This window comes from Schistocerca nitens, chromosome 1 (assembly GCF_023898315.1).
Source record: "Schistocerca nitens isolate TAMUIC-IGC-003100 chromosome 1, iqSchNite1.1, whole genome shotgun sequence".
In the NCBI taxonomy this organism is placed as follows: domain Eukaryota; kingdom Metazoa; phylum Arthropoda; class Insecta; order Orthoptera; family Acrididae; genus Schistocerca; species Schistocerca nitens.
This window is the reverse complement of record NC_064614.1, coordinates 1,108,996,079-1,109,015,933: the sequence shown is the minus strand read 5'-3', so window position 1 is coordinate 1,109,015,933 and position 19,855 is coordinate 1,108,996,079. Positions and strand designations below refer to the sequence as shown.

General features: G+C 39.0%; 1 protein-coding gene across 1 annotated transcript in view; it reads left to right on the top strand.

The window, feature by feature from the left end:
- The window catches only part of LOC126198914 (retinol dehydrogenase 13-like), a 91,107-nt gene extending 74,933 nt beyond the window's left edge, over nucleotides 1-16,174 (top strand). The window contains exons 4-7 of the mRNA XM_049935545.1: nucleotides 3,146-3,291; nucleotides 3,408-3,576; nucleotides 9,500-9,707; nucleotides 15,951-16,174. Of these exons, the coding sequence (XP_049791502.1) occupies nucleotides 3,146-3,291; nucleotides 3,408-3,576; nucleotides 9,500-9,707; nucleotides 15,951-16,050 (623 nt within the window). The 3' untranslated portion in view covers nucleotides 16,051-16,174. The remainder of the gene's footprint in view (nucleotides 1-3,145; nucleotides 3,292-3,407; nucleotides 3,577-9,499; nucleotides 9,708-15,950) is intronic.
- The last annotated feature ends 3,681 nt before the right edge of the window (nucleotides 16,175-19,855 follow it).

The following is a 19,855-nucleotide window of genomic DNA, read 5'->3' as shown; positions in this document are numbered from 1 at the left end:
TGTCAATAAAGTTTCCCCTTCCTGGGACAATGAATTCACGGTGTTCTTATTTCAATTTCCAGGAGTGTAGTTTCCTTGAACTGCTGCTTCACTTGCATTTTCTTCGCTGTCAATCACCTGAAAAGTGTGAACACGCTACAATAAATGAACTATGCTGTATATTTTTTTCTGTATTAAGAATTCTTTTGCTAAGTTATGTCTCTTGTTATGTTGTTCTTAAGCCTGCTAATGTGGAAAAAAAACTTATCACCATTGTTTCAAATAGTTATTTATACAAATCTTTTGCTGTGGATGAGGCATGGGTCCGCCACTCCCTGTCAAAAATTAAATGTCAATAAAAGCAGTGGGTGGCAGTCACTGGCCCAGCATAATATTTTGAAGTGGACTTCATCCAGAAGAAGCGTTCCTGAGACACAAGAGGGATCCTTCTCATCAATAACTTTAAAAATAAGTGACAAATAGAGTGGGAGTTTTCTAAGAATGAAGTGTATTAAAGAAGGAGAGCAATTTCGACAAATGCCGCAGTCTTTTGCTATCAGGCTGTAAAACGTTTTATTTGCTCTCATATTGTGCTCTACCTAAATTATAATACAATAATCTGATCTTCAAACTCCCCCCCCCTCACCCACTCTATGAGATAATTTTACTTGTGTCAGATTTTCATGAGAAACATAAGTAAGCCTTTTTCTGTTTGCATTTTTTTTTTTTTTATAAATACACACTTATTCCCCCTTTCATATACTCATTTACTTAAGGGTTCCTTGTTGAGGTTGGGTGGGAGATAACTGTGTTTCCTCCACTTAGACAAGTAGAATTCAGAGGAAAAATGAATTGTCAGCCGTGTATATTAACCAGCAATCCGCATCTTATGTAGTCTACTTGATGGAAAGATTGTGCCGTAAGGTGGGAGGATCAGAATTTAAAATAACATAATTTTTTGGCCAGAAAATTATGATTCAGATCACCAGTCAGCTCTGTGTTCATTTGAAAATTGTTAGTTTTCTGAAGTCTTGTGAGAAAAACTTAAGATTCTCAGACTGTCTCATTACTGTAGTGATATGCCTGTAAGAAGGCAGATAGTAACATGATCCACCAGTTTACCACGTGATGCTCCAGCAGTAGCATCATTCTTCTATGGATAGCTATAGTGTGAACATTAGGGTACAAATAGAAAATTTAGTGCTGATTTTTGTGTTAGTTCAGGTATGGTGAAGATCATAGCATTTATTGTAGATGTAATAAAGTAGACTTATTAAGTATTACATTAAGAAGCAACAGCAATAGTTTTTTGACCATGTAAAGTTTTCATGGAAGAGTCAGAAACATAAACAGTAACAGTGGCTTAATTTGGCACTTAACCCATTGTTGCCAGTTACCAGGATAGGCAACAGCTGTAGCATGTGGCACTATTGCAAAGCATTCTGTCTCTGCCTGCACATAATACATAATGCAGCTGCCTTCTTAATTGCACACCATTGCAGGTGTGGTTTATTGAGATACAATGGAACTGTCATCATTCATCCACTTTAAGTTTCATAATTCATTACCAAACCAGTTACCACTGATAAAAGTTTGCTTTCTGTTGTAGCAAATACAGTCTATTTACATGTAATAATATATATAAAAAACAGAGATGCTGTGACTTACCATACGAGAAAGCATTTTCTCGTTTGGTAAGTCACAGCATCTTTCTTTTTTATATATATTTTTCCCATGTGGAATGTTTCCCTCTATTATATACATATAATAATATTTATCTAAAAACAAAGATGATGTGACTTACCAAACGAAAGCGCTGGCAGGTCGATAGACACACAAACATACACAAACATACACACAAAATTCTAGCTTTCGCAACCAATGGTTGCTTCATCAGGAAAGAGGGAAGGAGAGGGAAAGACGAAAGGATGTGGGTTTTAAGGGAGAGGGTAAGGAGTCATTCCAATACCGGGAGCGGAAAGACTTACCTTAGGGGGAAAAAAGGATGGGTATACACTCGCGCACATACACACATATCCATCCACAAGCAGACATATTCAAAGACAAAGAGTTTGGGCAGAGATGTCAGTCGATGCGGAAGTGCAGAGGCAAAGATATTGTTGAATGATAGGTGAGGTATGAGTGGCGGCAACTTGAAATTAGTGGAGATTGAGGCCTGGTGGGTAACGGGAAGAGAGGATATATTGAAGAGCAAGTTCCCATCTCCGGAGTTCGGATAGGTTGGTGTTAGTGGGAAGTATCCAGATAACCCGGACGGTGTAACAATGTGCCAAGATGTGCTGGCCGTGCACCAAGGCATGTTTAGCCACAGGGTGATCCTCATTACTCTTTGTCTTTGAATGTGTCTGCTTGTGTCTGTATATGTGTGGATGGATATGTGTGTGTGTGTGAGTGTATACTCGTCCTTTTTTCCCCCTAAGGTAAGTCTTTCCGCTCCCGTGATTGGAATGACTCCTTACCCTCTCCCTTAAAACCCACATCCTTTCGTCTTTCCCTCTCTTTGGTGCACGGCCAGCACATCTTGGCACAGTGTTACACCGTCCGGGTTATCTGGATACTTCCCACTAACACCAACCTATCCGAACTCCGGAGATGGGAACTTGCTCTTCAATATATCCTCTCTTCCCGTTACCCACCAGGCCTCAATCTCCGCTAATTTCAAGTTGCCGCCACTCATACCTCACGTATCATTCAACAACATCTTTGCCTCTGCACTTCCGCGTCGACTGACATCTCTGCCCAAACTCTTTGTCTATGAATATGTCTGCTTGTGTCTGTATATGTGTGGATGGATATGTGTGTGTGTGCGGGTGTATACCCGTCCTTTTTTCCCCCTAAGGTAAGTCTTTCCGCTCCCGGGATTGGAATGACTCCTTACCCTCTCCCTTAAAACCCACATCCTTTCATCTTTCCCTCTCCTTCCCTCTTTCCTGACGAAGCAACCGTTGGTTGCAAAAGCTAGAATTTTGTGTGTATGTTTGTGTTTGTTTGTGTGTCTATCGACCTGCCAGCGCTTTCGTTTGGTAAGTCACATCATCTTTGTTTTTAGATATATTTTTCCCACGTGGAATGTTTTTTCTCTATTATATTAATATAATAATATTTAGATATATATTGAATTGTTTGTTTTGTTTCATATATTCAGAGCACAAAAGACTTGATATACTAATCAACAATGCTGGAGTAATGAGGTGTCCTCTTTCAAGAACTAAAGATGGAATTGAAACACAGCTTGGAGTGAATCACATGGGTCATTTTTTATTGACTAACTTGTTGCTAGATATAATCAAGGCAAGTTCACCTGTAAATTAAACTGACTAATCTGTGACATTATCACGATTCTATTTTTCATAATAGTGTGATAATATTGTGTGCAAATTATTGCAGCAACGGAAATTTGTTGGCAGGCTTCTGCACCAAGCAGGATAATTAATATATCAAGTATTGCACACAAACGAGGAAAAATAAACCTAGAAGATCTAAACAGTGAGAAACAGTATGATCCTGGAGAAGCTTACAACCAGAGCAAGCTGGCAAATGTGCTTTTTACAAAGGAGCTCGCAAAGAGACTGGAAGGTAAGTCTGTATTTCTGAACTGCAGTTTGACATAAACAGTCATGGAAATTGATGCCAAATATTTAGGAAGTGGCTCTAAAACCCTACTGCTAAGACACAGCCAGCCAGCTATTGTGAGGCTAATAATCTCTGCTACTGAATGGAGAAATTTAGGGGCCCCATAATAGCCTAGGCACGTACTATTCACAGGAGGTGGCTGCTTTGGTAGTGCAGTATGTATGTGAGCATAATTTTTTTTTTAAGAACAGAGAACTACACCTGAGGTTCAGTGATCTGTTATATGCTATTTTTCAGAGAGATCATCTACATTAAGTACAGTGGGAAACCTTTAACATTGTAAAATAAAAATAAAGATAAAATGTTAATGTGGTATTAATTAACTGTAAGAGCATCTGAGAATTAGTCTCACATGTAATATCAGTAATGCCCACATGGTACTATACACAGAAAGATGGCTGAACACCGAAATGAATAGCAGTTAAATCTTAGAATATATGTCACAAGGCTAGTTAGACAACAATAGTGCTGGCATATTCACTGCAAAGAATTGGATCATACCTAGTGTGTTTATTACGCATACCAAATCAAAAATAATTAGGCAATATTGCAGTACTGGTGTTATTCTGATGATGATGCACTGTGGCGACCACAGCCATTACTAAACACATCAGATGAATTCCCAATTGCAAATAATGACTACCATCAGCTGTAGAATGGAATGACGGCAATAAAAATTTGTGCCAGACCAGTATGAAAGTTTGGGTGTGGCCATGAGTCATGCACTGTTAGCCAAATGGTAAGATGACTGCTAGTGATGAGTAGGAAATCCAGGTTTGAGTTCCAGTCCGGCACAAATTTTCATTCTCGTCATTCTGTTCTACAGCTGATGGTAGTCATTATTCGCAATTGCGAATTCATCTGATGTGTTTAGTAATGGCTGTGGTCACCGCAGTGCATCATCATCAGAATAACACCAGCACTGCAATATCTTATTTATCTGCCGATACCAGGCATGCGACTTTGAAGCACAATGTCTGATCCTTACGGGAATACACATAGTGGATGTGAGAGTACAGATCGTAGACGTTTGGTTGACAACATATGGAAGTTTAGGTTGACCATCAGTCATGCACGGATAGCCAAATGGTGAGGCGATCACTCACAGTGGAAAATCTGGGTTCGAGTCCCGGTCCAGCACAAGTTTTCATTGTTGTGATTTCATTCTACAGCTGATGGTAGTCATTATGTGCAATTGTGAATTCATCTGAAAAATACTTGGGGTGAAGGTATACATAGTGGTATGTCAAACATTACATGCTTTTATAGACCTCCTGCTGTAGGAGATACAGTGGAGTGTGTTTCAGGGAAAACTTAGAGAATGTTACATGTATATATCCAGGACTGATGAAGTTTTGCGGGGAGGGGAGTGGAGTGGGATTTCAACTTACAACCTGTAAATTGAAAGGCTTATTGGATTAGAATATGTGAGAGGCACATGGAGTCATGTGGAATTGTTCCGAACATCTAACTCAAAAACATTGTCCTCATAGTTTCTAACGCTTTAGACAACAAGAAGCGATGTGGAGCTGATTTGCAAACTTCCCACCTCTCTCTCATAGGTTGACTTTCTTGGTATGCACAGCCAATCTTTTTCTCTGGGTAGCCGGCCACATTGATCTCCAAAAAATTCTTCTCCGAAGAATAATGCTGGTTAAGGGAATTTATCAGACTCTCTCTCTACTCTTGAAATAATTTGGTACTCGAAGAATACCTTTAGTTCAGTCATGGTATATTTCAACTTCCACAAAAACAAATTCACCATTTCTCATATAAATATTCGAACTCGTACGAGTCAACCAAGTCAAGATACATTTACAACAGAGTTGATTCAATAACCACCAGAAAATATGAACATGTCTTGCTTCTAGCAAGTCCAACACATGAATTACATAAAAGTCTTATCTCATTTCTTCATTTGTCCTTAACAATCATCACAGTCACTAAACTAGCAAAGAATAGCACAGGCTCTTCTCTACACATGCACTGAAACTCTATGGATCGTACAGCAGGTATTTGTCGGTCGCTGTTCGGCCTCCGCATCCACATTTTGCTTGTGACTGTTTTTAGACCTGCACACACAAACAGGCGATGCACAGTACATCGGATTCAACTCTCTCACACTTCTATTTAAAATATTGTGGGTTTGAGACGGAGGAAGGCAAAGTGGTGATTTTTGGTGATAAAAGCATATTCATAAACTCAGAGAATGGTTTATAAAACTACAGTTACTGTAACATTCTTTATCAGCAACTATAAAATAGTGTAATCAATAGTTATTTTGTAACTATTATTTTTGAAGAAACACAATGATTTCTTCCTAAAGAATCTTGTTTTCATTGATTGTATTCTCCATAAATAAAGTGTTTTTTGTTATTATTTGTGCTGTTATTTGGATAAAAGCACATAATTTAAACTAGTTTCATAAATGTGAAGTTCACTGTTTTCCTTGAGTGCAAAAACCATCATAAAAGAATCTTTATCTTTTAGTAGAAAAAATTTATTTTCTCTTTTCAGGAGAGAGTTTTCTTTCCAAAAGGCAAATTTTTTTCTTTTACATTACTGGCTGAATCTTGCAAATCATATGAATAATGACAGTTATTTTGTTTTCAAACATTTTTATGAAACAAAACTGAAATATAAAACAAGTGTTGATCTGCACAGATAATATACAAATGTGAAGAGTGGCAATATACAAAAGTTTCTCCAATTTGAATTTATGTCTTATTGACTACAGACATATCAAAACACTGGTAGGCCTTTCCCCACACCAATCCTGAATAAGTGTAGTGAGCAGCATGAATCTAAGTGGTTACATTTATCTTTTATGATCTAGTGGTAAGGGGCATAAGTCCAGTTCCTATTTTTGACTTAAGATTACATGTAATACCATGATGATAATGAAGTCCCGTACTCCTTTACAGAGCATAGGGGAACGATGTGGGAGACCCACACCGTCATACTAGGCGAGGTCCTAGCGGAGATCATTTAACATTGCCTTCCTCCGAATGTAATACCAATATACTGTTTCATTTGCAGGAAAGAGTCAGCAGCCTTGCTCTAGCCCATATCCAATTTAGGCAGTGTTAAAAGGATGTGCTCTCTAAATCGGTTGTGGGCTGGAGGAAAACCATTATCTTCCTTCCACAAATGAAGTAGTGTGTGGGTATTATGGATGTTATCTTAAGTTGAAACTGCAGAAATTGAACTTATTTACCTTCCAGGTACCAATTTTTAATGTTGTGTTCATGATTTTGTAGTGGTAGTTCTGAAAGAACTGTGTAGCTCAGGTGCGGAACAAGCTTTCTGTGTGTTGGAGTTCGACAAAAACAAGTGTGCTACGGCTGTTCAATGGATTGTATTGATTGGCGACTCCATAGTGTCCTGTGCACTACGACCAGATAATGGGTATACTTGAAAAGAGAGACAGCATTGGTCGTATATTTTTATTATCGCAAAATCGATTTTCTGTCACTGAGTGACCATCTTCAGTGCTGTATTATATAACTTAAATTAGTAAACAGTGGTGTCAATAAGCTTACGGCAATCACATAGACTCAGTCTATGTGATTGCCGTAAGCTTATTGACACCAGTGCTTACTAATTTAAGTTATATAATACAGCACTGAAGATGGTCACTCAGTGACAGAAAATCGATTTTGCGATAATAAAAATATATGACCAATGCTGTCTCTCTTTTCAAGTATATGTTCAATGGATGTTCAGAACCAAGTACGGTGAGAAGCCACCAACAAAAAAGACTATTTACCACTGGCACAACAAATTCATTACAACGGGTTGCTTGTGTCTGGCAAAGAGAAGTGGACATCCCAGTGTGAGTGAAGTGAATGTGGAGTGCATACGAGAGACATTCATAAGGAGTCCAAAGAAATCAGTGCGTCGCGCATCCTGTGAACTCGAAATGGCTCCAATGACAGTGTGGAAAGTCTTGCGACAGAAGCTGTCATCGTGAACTTCGTGGGTACTTGAACACGGAACTGTCGCATCGATGGATCGACCATGCTACACAAGGGGCAGCTGTTGCATGAAATGGCCTCCCCAATCATTAGATCTCACTCTGCGTGACTTTTTTCTGTAGGAACACATTAAAGATCTGGTGTATGTACTGCCCCTACCACATGATGTGGCAGAGCTCCAGGGGAGAATATAGGAAGCGACTGCCACAGTCGACGATGCCATTCTGGGATGGGTATGGCAAGAATTCGATTACTGTATTGACGTCTGCCAGGTCACTCATGGTTCGCATATAGAATGTCTGTAAAAAAAGCTTTATAGTTTCTCTTCAAAATGCAATATGTATGACATCTGTACAGTGTTTAGTTCTTGTGCAGTAAATAATTGAAAGTGTTCCCGGACTGTGTATACAGAGAGTTTGACAAGAATGGAACTACCTCAACAAAGGAATATATTTGATATATTACACTGAAGAAACTGGTAAAGGAAGCGTATTCAAGTACGTAGATATGTTAACAGGCAGAGTATGGTGTTGCATCTGCTACGCCTATATAGGACAATAAGTGTCTGGCACAGTTGTTAGATTGGCTACTGCTGCTACAGTGCCAGGTTATCAAGATATAAGTGAGTTTGAACTTTGTGTTGTAGGTGGTGCACAAACGATGGGACATAGCATCTCCGAGGTTGCGATGAATTGGAGGTTTTCCCGTACGACCATTTCACAAGTGTACTGTGAATATCAGAAATCCAGTAAAACATCAAATCTCTGACATTGCTGTGGCCGGAAAAAGATTCCGCAAAAATGGGACCAGTGATGACTGAAGAGAATCATTCAGCGTGACCAGAAGTGCAGCCTTTCCACAAATTGCTGCAGCTTTCAATGCTGTCCATCAACAAGTGTCAGCGTGCGAACCATTCAAAGAAGCATCATCAATATGGGCTTTTGGAGTGGAAGGCCCACTCATGTACCCTTGATGACTGCACGACATAAAGCTTTATGTCTTGCTTGAGCCCTTCTGCACTGACATTGGACTGTTTATGACTGGAAACATGTTGCCTGGGTGGACGAGTATCAAGCAGATGGACATGTACAGGTATCGAGACAACCTCATGATTCCATGGACCCTTTACTACTGCTCAGACTGGTGGAGGCTCTGTAATGGTGTGTGGTGTGTGCAGTTGGAGTGATATGGGACTTCTGATACGTCTAGATATGATTGTGACAGGTGACACATACATTAGCATCCTGTCTGATCACCTGCATCCATTCATATCCATTGTGCACTCCAACGGACTTGAGCAATTCCAGCAGGGCAGTTCGACACCCCACACATCCAGAATTGCTGCAGAGTGTCTCCAGGAACACTCTTCTGAGCTGAAACACTTGCGCTGGTCACCAAACTCTCCAGATATGAACATTATTGAGTATATCTGGGGTGCCTTACAATTTGCTGTTCAGAAGAGATCTCCACCCTCTCATACTCGTACAGATTTATGGACAGTCCTGCAGGATTCATGGTGTCAATTCCATCCAGCACTACTTCAGACATTAGTCGAGTCCATGCCACGTCGTGTTGCGGCACTTCTGTGTGCTCGCAGGGGCCCTACACAATATTATTAGGCAGGTGTATCAGTTTTTATGGCTCTTCACTGTAAACATTCCAATAACACAGTTAAAAACAGAAATGAAATTATATAGTCTATGGTATCCACAACTCATTTGTAATCGATGGATGTAAAGCACACAGTTGGAAACAGTTTCGAAATCATATAAATACTTAATTACAATCTGTAGACTTCCTTAACATCTATGAACATAGATAAAGTAAGTGTTAGGGAGATATGCACTTCTTGTATGAGAACACTTATATACGTCTAATTGATATTACAGGCACAGGTGTGACGGTAAATGCTGTGCACCCTGGAATTGTTGATACAGAAATAACTCGGCATATGAGCTTCTATAATAGCTCCATCTCAGCTGTGTTTTTGAAACCGTTTGTGAAATTGTTTATTAAAAGTCCAAGGAAAGGGGCACAAACGACAATTTATGTTGCATTGGATGAGTCTCTACAGAATGTTTCAGGAAAATATTTTAGGTAAGTAACAGGCAGAATACTGGCTAATGAGAATAAGTTCTTTATTTCCATGTTGTGGTTACTCTTTCATGAAGAAAAATGAAATCTTTATCCATTTTTATTGCTAATAAACACAAATAAATTCTTTGATGTGAAAGGAATTGCATATCTCAAGAGTCCAGAATTTGTCGCTACAACAAGCAGGCGACTTTTTTCCCATGAAGGCAGGCAAAAAGTCCCTAATTATTAAATGTGAAAAAGAAGAGTGGCTTAATACACAACACTAATGAAATGATACTATGATAACAAAGTGGTATTGAAGTTGATGAGTGCTCTGTTTTAAGCGAAGAGATCAAATGACGGACTATCTGGAGTTGTTTTGTCTTTTCCCCTCCCTGGTATTTTTCGTCTTCTTCTTTGCAGATGGATCACTTAGGACCACGCGTAATCAACATTTGTTGGCCTTCCTTTTCGCCCAGTATTCCTTCATAAGCAACTAATAGCCTAGCTTTTGTTGAGTACACCTGGTATGCTGGTTAGTTTTTCTCTCTTCTGCCTCAAAACCCCGTGTGTTTGTGATTTTTCTGATTTCATTTCTTTCATGTAGATTTGGAGACCCTAATTCTCTCAGGTCTCTTTCCATCTGTTTGTACCAGTTCGGGCTTGTAGTTTTGCTCTTTAAAAATGTATGGATTTTGTGCGTTCACCTGTTTGAGTCCATTCTTTGTAAATGCCCCATGAATTGGATTCTTCTCATGTGCATTGTGTCTGTTATTTTGGAGATATTTTTATATATTTCTGCATTGGATTTTGGATAATGCACACCATCTTTAGTTCTTGGTCCTAGGATTTTCCTCATTATTTTAGATTCTTTCACTTCTAATTCCCCTTTTAGTGATCTGTGTTGGAGGTTTAGTGTCTCAGATGCATAGAGAGCTTTGGATTTAATTACTGTTGTGTAGTGTCATATTTTGCAATTCCACGAGAGACTCTTTTTGTTGTAAACATTTTTTGTTAACTGAAATGCCGTCTCCATTTTCTGGACTCTTAATCTGACAAATTTCTTTTCATTACAATTTTCTGCAATCCGTTCACATAAATATATAAATTCTTTTACTCAAGAGTTGTAGTTATTACCAATTTTGAGATCAGAAGGTGCATCTTTGATGTCAGTCATAAATTTTATTTTTTCAAATGAAATTTTTAATCCTATTTTTGCTGCCTGCTCTTGTAATAATTCTAGCTGTTTCTGTGCATCGGTAATGTCTTGGGTGATCAGTGCCATGTCATGAGCAAATGCTAAACAGTCTAATTCTATGCCCTTACGCCCTGGTCCCAGTCTGTGTGCTAGTGCACTTGCTTTTCTCCATTCTCTAACAACTTTTTCAAGAGCACAATTGAAGAGCACTGGGGACAGTACATCCCCTTGTCATACTCCTGTGTCTATTTCAAATTCTGTGCTCAATTCTCCTATAAATTTTGCTTTGGATTTGGTCTCCTTGGGTGTTTCTTTTATGATGTTTGTCGTCTTTTGATCTAGTCCAAATTCTGCTAACACTTCAAAAAAGGATTCTCGGTCTATATTGTCATATGCTTCTTTAAAGTCGACAAACGTAATGACATAACTTTTGTTTGAAGTACTATGCAAATATTTCATTGGGTTTTTCAAGTTAAGGATTTGTTCTACGCGTGATAGATCTTTTCTGAATCCACCTTGGTATTCGCCTAGTTTTGAATCCAGCTGAGGTTCTGCTCAGTTTAGTGGGGCTTTAGAGAGAATTTTGTATGTTATTGACAATAAAGAGATTCCACGATAGTTGTTGGGGTCTGTTTTACTTCCTTTTTTGTACAGAGGATGTATGATTGCTGTCTTCCAATCTGTGGGGTTTTTTTCAGTTTTCCAGATTTCATGTATAATTTCTTTGAGTTTTGCAATAAGATTTTCGCCTGCTTTTTTTCATAACTCTGTGATGATTTGGTCTTCTGATGCTTTGTTATTTTTCAGTGACTGAATTATCTCTTTGATCTCCTGTAAACTTGATGGCTTTGAGTCTGGATTTCATTGTGTATGACGGAACTCAAATTTTTCTGCAGGCTTTCCACAATTCAATAATTTAGAAAAGTATTTTGCAAGAATTTCACAGTTTTTCAGTGTTAGTATGGGCAATTTCCCCATGTTCATTTTTGAATTGGAGTAATGGAGGAGAATACTTCGTTGATTTTTGTTTGATTACTCTGTAGAAAGGCATTTTTCATATATTAGAGAAAAGTATTTACAGAAAAAATGTACAAAATTGTGTTGACAAAAAGAAAGTGGCCTAAAAGGATGATAGAAAACATTTTAATGACAAGAAGATTGATGATACTGTACTTTCTGGTATTTGTGGTAGTAATAGACTCCAGTTTGTAGGTCAAGCTTATTTTGTTGCATGATTGTTCCATGTTCATAGCAAACCTGCTGAGAAGTTAAGGCATATTTCTTACAGGGCCTTGAAAAATTTATTTAGAGCATTCACAAAAATGGAAGGAAGATTGGAGATCAACTTCATGTTGATGATTAGGTCATTAGACATGGATCACAAGCCAACATTCAAAAAGGACAGGGAAGGAGTATGCTTGCTCATTTTAAAACAACCATTATGACATTCATCTTAATTAGTGTAAGAAAACCACAAAAAACCTGAATGCGAGTAGACAAGTTGAGATGTGTACATTACTTGACCAAAATGCATATCAAGTGACTAAACCATCTTAGCCAACAAGTAAATTGAGTTTTGTGTAAATGTTGCCATATAAATGCCTATGTGATAACATGAATCAGAACGTTCCAGAATTCTGAATGCCATCTGTTGTTGTGGTCTTCAATCTGAAAACTGCATCGGTGCAACTCTCCACAAAAGTCAGTTTGTTGCAAGCCTCTTCATCTCTGTATAACTACTGCAACCTACATCCATTTTAATGTAGTGGCTGTATTCATTTTTAAGTCTCCCTCTACAATTTTTACACTCAGCACTTCCTTCTGTTACCAAATTGACAATTCTATGATGTATCCTGTCAATCAATCCCTTCTTTTAGTCAAGCTATGCCATAAATTTCGTTTTTCCCCAGTTCAGTATATTACCTTTCATTAGATCTATCCATTTAATTTTCATCATTCTTCTGCAGCATCACATTTCAAAAGTTTATATTCTCTTCTTGTCTGAACAGCTTATTGTCCATACTTCAATTCTGTTCAAGGCCACAACTCCAGACAAAAACTTCAGAAAAGAGTTCCTTACACTTAAATTTATACTGGAGGTTAACAAATACTCCTTTTTCAAAAATGCTTTTCATGCTGTAGCCAGTCTGCATTTTATATACTCCTTGCTTTGGTCATAATCAGTTTTTTGGCCATCCAAATAGCAAAACTCATCTACTGCTTTTAGTGTATTGTTTCCTAATCTAATTCACTAATATCAAAAAATTTAATTAGATTGTAGTCCATAACCCTTATTTACTTTTGTTGATAATTATCTTACAATCCCTTTCCAACTGCTCTTCGAAGTCCTTTGCCATATCTGACAGAATTACAATGTTATTGGGAAACCTCAGAATTTTTATTTCTTCTCCCTGAACTTTAAATCCCTGTTGAAATTTCTCCTTGGTTTTCTATACTCCTTGCTCAGTGTACATATTGAATAACATTGGGGATATGCTACAACCCTGCCTCAACTACTTCTTCCCTTTCATGTCTTTTAGCTCTACAGTCTGGTTTTTGTACAAGTTGTAAATGACCTTTCAATCCCTGAATTTTATCACTGCCACCTTCAAAATTTCAAAGAATACATTCCATTCAACTTTGTCAAAATCTTTCTCTAAATTTATGAATTCTAGAAATATAGGCTTGCTTATCCTCAACCTACCTTCTAAGACAAGTCATGAGGTCACTATTATCTTGATTATTATTACATTCTTTGGAACCCAATTCTGCGAGCTCAGCTTCTACTAGTTTCCAGTTCTGTTCATTCACCACATGACACATTTTGCAATTAAAAGCATCTAGATCTCCAATTAAATTTCCTTATGTATTACAACATTTCAGCTACTGCCATCACCAGATATCAAGTAACTTTGAACTTCCAAAGTAAGATTCATTGTCAATATTAAAACCAATGCCTAATCAGGGCATCAACTAACTGAAATGATGTAATAAACAAAGAAATTTATTTAGCAATCCAGATGGTTTTAGTCACAAAATATTCACAATGACTGTGGACTCACACAGTTTGATGAATTCATACCTCTCCAGTCACTGAGGCAGTTTGAAGTGGCTTGTATCCATATCACTGCAGAGCATTGAATTTTTAGTGCTCGAGATTGTTCCTTGGTGAAATAACAAGAAATTTTTGTGGCCTACAGATCTTGGTAACCCATATTTTAAATTTGTTCTCATCCTCAAGGAGGATGACTGTAAATATAAATGGCACCCTTCTTTATTCCAGCTGATGGTAAGTAGTCTGGGCACAAAGAGATGTACAAGGGCTATCTGATGCCGCATTGGAATTATTCGCTAAATTTTAGCCCACTCATATTTCGTATCTGAAGTCTAATACAGAATATGTATGTCACCAATTTGACGTTACTTTTCTGCCTTGTAGTGTTGTATCAATTAGTGTATTAATTATACATCTTGTGATTAGTGATGAAGCAGTTTCTGAACCTTCAGGCAGTACCAGATATTTTTTCCACACCTTGGAGTGAAGCTAGAAATATAATTTAACAGTGTTGCTCAATATTGTGAGCAGTAGAATTAAAATAAAGAGTTGCTCCACACTCTCCCTGAATTGATGAGATGAACAGTGACATACACAGGAGTGAGCTTCAGTTGTTCAGAGTTTTCACAAAGATAATACTGGGAAGAGGTAAATTTTGGTTCAAATTTTTCAATTTGCTGGTGATTGGAAATGGTACTTCCCCTTGTCCAAATTTACTTTAAAATGCTCGTTTTGTTTGTGTATATAAAAGCACCATAATTTTTTGTGGGATCTCCTGGTACAAGGAGAGGTCCCCAGGGGTGGGATCAATGTTTTGAAACCACATATGTGGTTGTGTGGGTAAGATTCCCACCCTATAGCCATTTACCTTGGTGGGCACTGATTTGCGAGTAATAAAAAATTATTTTCCTGTGATGCACTATATGACTAAACATGCAATAACTAAGTTGTTAAAGTTAAACTTTCACGGCCAGAAATGTCACAGTTAATAAAATTTTCTGAGTTATTATTCCGTGGTCAAATGGATTACACCTTAAAACTCAACATTTTGTCCCTATGTACAGAGGACTTTTTCAATGGGAACAATAGCTTCTTTGAATGTCTTGTTATTAGACATGCAACGCATACAGCTTGTATAGTAGCCAGTAAATGGTACTGTCAGTGTCTGTTGGAGCATAAACTGGTATTTAGTGCAAGTGTAGTGCCAGCACTGTGTGACATAAGTGCAGCTTGTTAGCCCCACATTACTCCTCCCCCCTTAGCAGCATATGTACTAGGAGTCAGTGGGCGGAACTTGCTTCCTCCACTCCCTTCACCCTGCTCAGAAGTCGCTCACCTCCTTGTGAGCAGGCTATAGCGTCATGGTCAACCGATCTCTATATTTGTAGGGACATTATTTTAATATGTATAGAGAGAGTGAGTAATCTGGTTTTTGGTCCTAAAGGTCAACTATGCATATGCATAATTGTTACATCACTCTAGTGCTTACATAGTTCTTACTTTTTTACTGTGGGTTTTTCAGTCCACTCTTGTTTTTAATATCCCCACATCCTTGCCCCAACCCTATTTCTTTAAATGATTACAAATCTTACAGAATTTTTGCAGGTGTTAAAGACTTCATCATAGGCCTAATATGGCTTAGACCGTGCTAACGTCTTTATCAATATTCTGTTCTTATGCAAGGATAACTATATCTTGCTTTACTGGCTTTTTCTGCATACTCTGTGGACTTCTATTTAAGAATAATACTGCTTTTATATCATGTGAATAATTAAAAGCTTTAGAATTTGTTCAAAAATTTTACGCACTGCTGAAGTTTCTTAAGGATATTTTACTGTCATTAATTTGCTGCTGTAGTGTTCATTCCATGTTAATATATGTGTAAGGCCTAAATTGGAATTCTTTGCTGTTCTTGTTTTGCATACATCAAGTTGCTTACAAAATGTATTGAATAGCAACAATCATTTAAAATTCAGATATGAGTTGTAACTGACACAAATATTTGTTTCAGTAACTGTAAGGAAGAAGATGTTGGACCTCAAGGGAAAGAGGATGTAACAGCCAAATGGCTGTGGCTAGTTAGCGAGAAGTGGACAAAACTAAACATTTGACACATCAGTGATATATCTTTAGTGTCAGATTTTAAACTGTGTATTCATGAAAGCTTTTATTATATGTAAATAAATGCAATATAATATTTTGTGCTTATTTCTTCATTATTTGAAATGCTCTCTGAAATTATTATTCAAATAATAATGTGATAAAATTTTGTATTCAGCAAAGTCGTAAATGGCAAAATTGATCCATGGAAGACAGATGGTTGTTGCTGGAGAAAATTATGGCAGCACATTTAGAAAAAAAGTTGATGATATCATTATAATCTTCACAGAGTGTGTATTGTGTCATGTCTTCAGTAAAACGTATTAGGTTTTGGCATTCCAGGAGTCTACATCTGGTAGGAAATACTTACAGAAGGCCTAATTTTTAGACCTTTGGATTTTTCTTAAGGATAAACGGAAAACATGAAATTGGTGGAAGCAGGGGTAGGGGGAGGGGGAGTGTGTTCTGATCGCACAAGGGACATTGTTCCACAAGGTTGTCTCTAGTGAAACGTTTCTTTTTGTTTCTGTCAGCCATATTGTGAATTAAGACCCCAGAAGGTAAATATAGACCCATCCAACTTTCTTTATGTTAATTTGAAATGTACATACTTGATTTTTTTGTTCATTAATGGAAGATAATCATCATACTTATAACATAAATAATTTGATGTGCAGTGCAATAAATTCCAAATATAAAATGTTTGATGATTTTGAATATTACCACATTGCTCTTTATAATAGACTAGAATAATTAGTATGTAAAATTACATTGTATTTAGATTATTTTAGTCAAACATACTGTTTTGATAAATAATGACCAGATAAAGAAAAATAGGAATTTTTTACAAAGAAATAAGAAAAGTGCAGATTATATAAAAACTGTTACCTTTTCCCCCATTTTTGGCTATTTCTGCTTTGTTATATTTCATTCATTCTTATTTGCTTCATGGTAAGGGCAATGTTTTCATTTATAAATTTATAATAAATAAGAAACTCAGATTTTGTTTAGGCCTCCAATGATACTTTGTCTCTCCACTTTTTTTCAAGCTTATTACTTGCTTACTTCCATTCACTTTGATTACAATAATTGGTATGGAAAGCTAGGCTTTGAACAGTAGTTTAGTAACTAAAGACAGAATATTTTAGAATTATGAGGGGAGTAAATAACAGGGTCAGTACATACCTTAAAGAAGCAGACTTTCAAAAAATGGTTCAAATGGCTCTGAGCACTATGGGACTTAACTGCTGAGGTCATCAGTCCCCTAGAACTTAGAACTACTTAAACCTAACTAACCTAAGGACATAACACACATCCAAGCCCGAAGCAGGATTCGAACCTGCGACCGTAGCGGTCGTGCGGTTCCAGACTGTAGTGCCTAGAACCACTCGGACACCCCGGCCGGCCCAGAATTTCAAGTACTTGCTTATAGAAACATTCAAAAGCAAAAAAAGAACTATACCAAGTTTTCTGAACTTGTAGGTTTGTTACTCGTGGGCGAAGAGGAATGGGTTTGAAAAGAGTAGCAAGTCACTCAGACACTAGGATGCAAGGGATCTACTTGCTGTGAGAATGTGAATTTTCTTGTTGATACCATTGAATGAAATATACACTCCTGGAAATTGAAATAAGAACACCGTGAATTCATTGTCCCAGGAAGGGGAAACTTTATTGACACATTCCTGGGGTCAGATACATCACATGATCACACTGACAGAACCACAGGCACATAGACACAGGCAACAGAGCATGCACAATGTCGGCACTAGTACAGTGTATATCCACCTTTCGCAGCAATGCAGGCTGCTATTCTCCCATGGAGACGATCGTAGAGATGCTGGATGTAGTCCTGTGGAACGGCTTGCCATGCCATTTCCACCTGGCGCCTCAGTTGGACCAGCGTTCGTGCTGGACGTGCAGACCGCGTGAGACGACGCTTCATCCAGTCCCAAACATGCTCAATGGGGGACAGATCCGGAGATCTTGCTGGCCAGGGTAGTTGACTTACACCTTCTAGAGCACGTTGGGTGGCACGCGATACATGCGGACGTGCATTGTCCTGTTGGAACAGCAAGTTCCCTTGCCGGTCTAGGAATGGTAGAACGATGGGTTCGATGACGGTTTGGATGTACCGTGCACTATTCAGTGTCCTCTCGACGATCACCAGTGGTCTACGGCCAGTGTAGGAGATCGCTCCCCACACCATGACGCCGGGTGTTGGCCCTGTGTGCCTCGGTCGTATGCAGTCCTGATTGTGGCGCTCACCTGCACGGCGCCAAACACGCATACAACCATCATTGGCACCAAGGCAGAAGCGACTCTCATCGCTGAAGACGACACGTCTCCATTCGTCCCTCCATTCACGCCTGTCGCGACACCACTGGAGGCGGGCTGCACGATGTTGGGGCGTGAGCGGAAGACGGCCTAACGATGTGCGGGACCGTAGCTCAGCTTCATGGAGACGGTTGCGAATGGTCCTCGCTGATACCCCAGGAGCAACAGTGTCCCTAATTTGCTGGGAAGTGGCGGTGCGGTCCCATACGGCACTGCGTAGGATCCTACGGTCTTGGCGTGCATCCGTGCGTCGCTGCGGTCCGGTCCCAGGTCGACGGGCACGTGCACCTTCCGCCGACCACTGGCGACAACATCGATGTACTGTGGAGACCTCACGCCCCACGTGTTGAGCAATCCGGCGGTACGTCCACCCGGCCTCCCACATGCCCACTATACGCCCTCGCTCAAAGTCCGTCAACTGCACATACGGTTCACGTCCACGCTGTCGCGGCATGCTACCAGTGTTAAAGACTGCGATGGAGCTCCGTATGCCACGGCAAACTGGCTGACACTGACGGCGGCGGTGCACAAATGCTGCGCAGCTAGCGCCATTTGACGGCCAACACCGCGGTTCCTGGTGTGTCCGCTGTGCCGTGCGTGTGATCATTGCTTGTACAGCCCTCTCGCAGTGTCCGGAGCAAGTATGGTGGGTCTGACACACCGGTGTCAATGTGTTCTTTTTTCCATTTCCAGGAGCGTATTTAGTCTACTCAACAAACAGTGGCAGGATAAAACATACCTAAAAGATATGGAAATGCGCAAGCTTTCAGAGCCAGTGGCTCATTCTTCTGGCAGAACGGTTGAAGGTGCAGTAAGAGGGATGAAGGAAAAGAGCTGATGAGGTTTAGGAAATGGGGAGATGTATGGAAAAGTGCCCAGAACCATGGGTCAGGGGAGACTTACAGGATCGGATAAAAAGGAAAGACTGATAGTTAGTACTGCACCAGAAGAGGTTTGAAAACCTGAGAACTTAGTGATAGAAGATAGGGTAATAATCAAGATAGACATTACTGAAAAATAAATAAATAAATAAATAACATTGTGCTAGTATCAATAAGAGCAGAAAGCTCAGTGCATTATACATGTTAAGCAGGTGGGGGTTGGATGGGGAGCTGAATGACAGAAAAATAAAAAGGAGCAAAGAAAATGAATGATTGCTGGAAATAAGCGCTGAGACCTCAGAAATTAACATAAATTTAGAGCAGGCAGGCGACAAGAAACAAGCACATGTTGTAAAACCATCTCTCAGCTATGAAGATCTGGGAAACTGGTGCCAGGAGGATGGTGCATGTGTAGAAATAGGTTCCAAGATCACAAGTTTCATGTTGTAGAGTATGGTCTACAACAGGATATTGTGTTTTGCCAATATACACCCTCTGTCTATGCCCATACATCCTAACTGATATCTTGGTGGTAGTCACGGCAGTGTAGAAGGCTGAACAGTGTTTACATAACAAGTGGTACATGACATGCTGTTTCTCA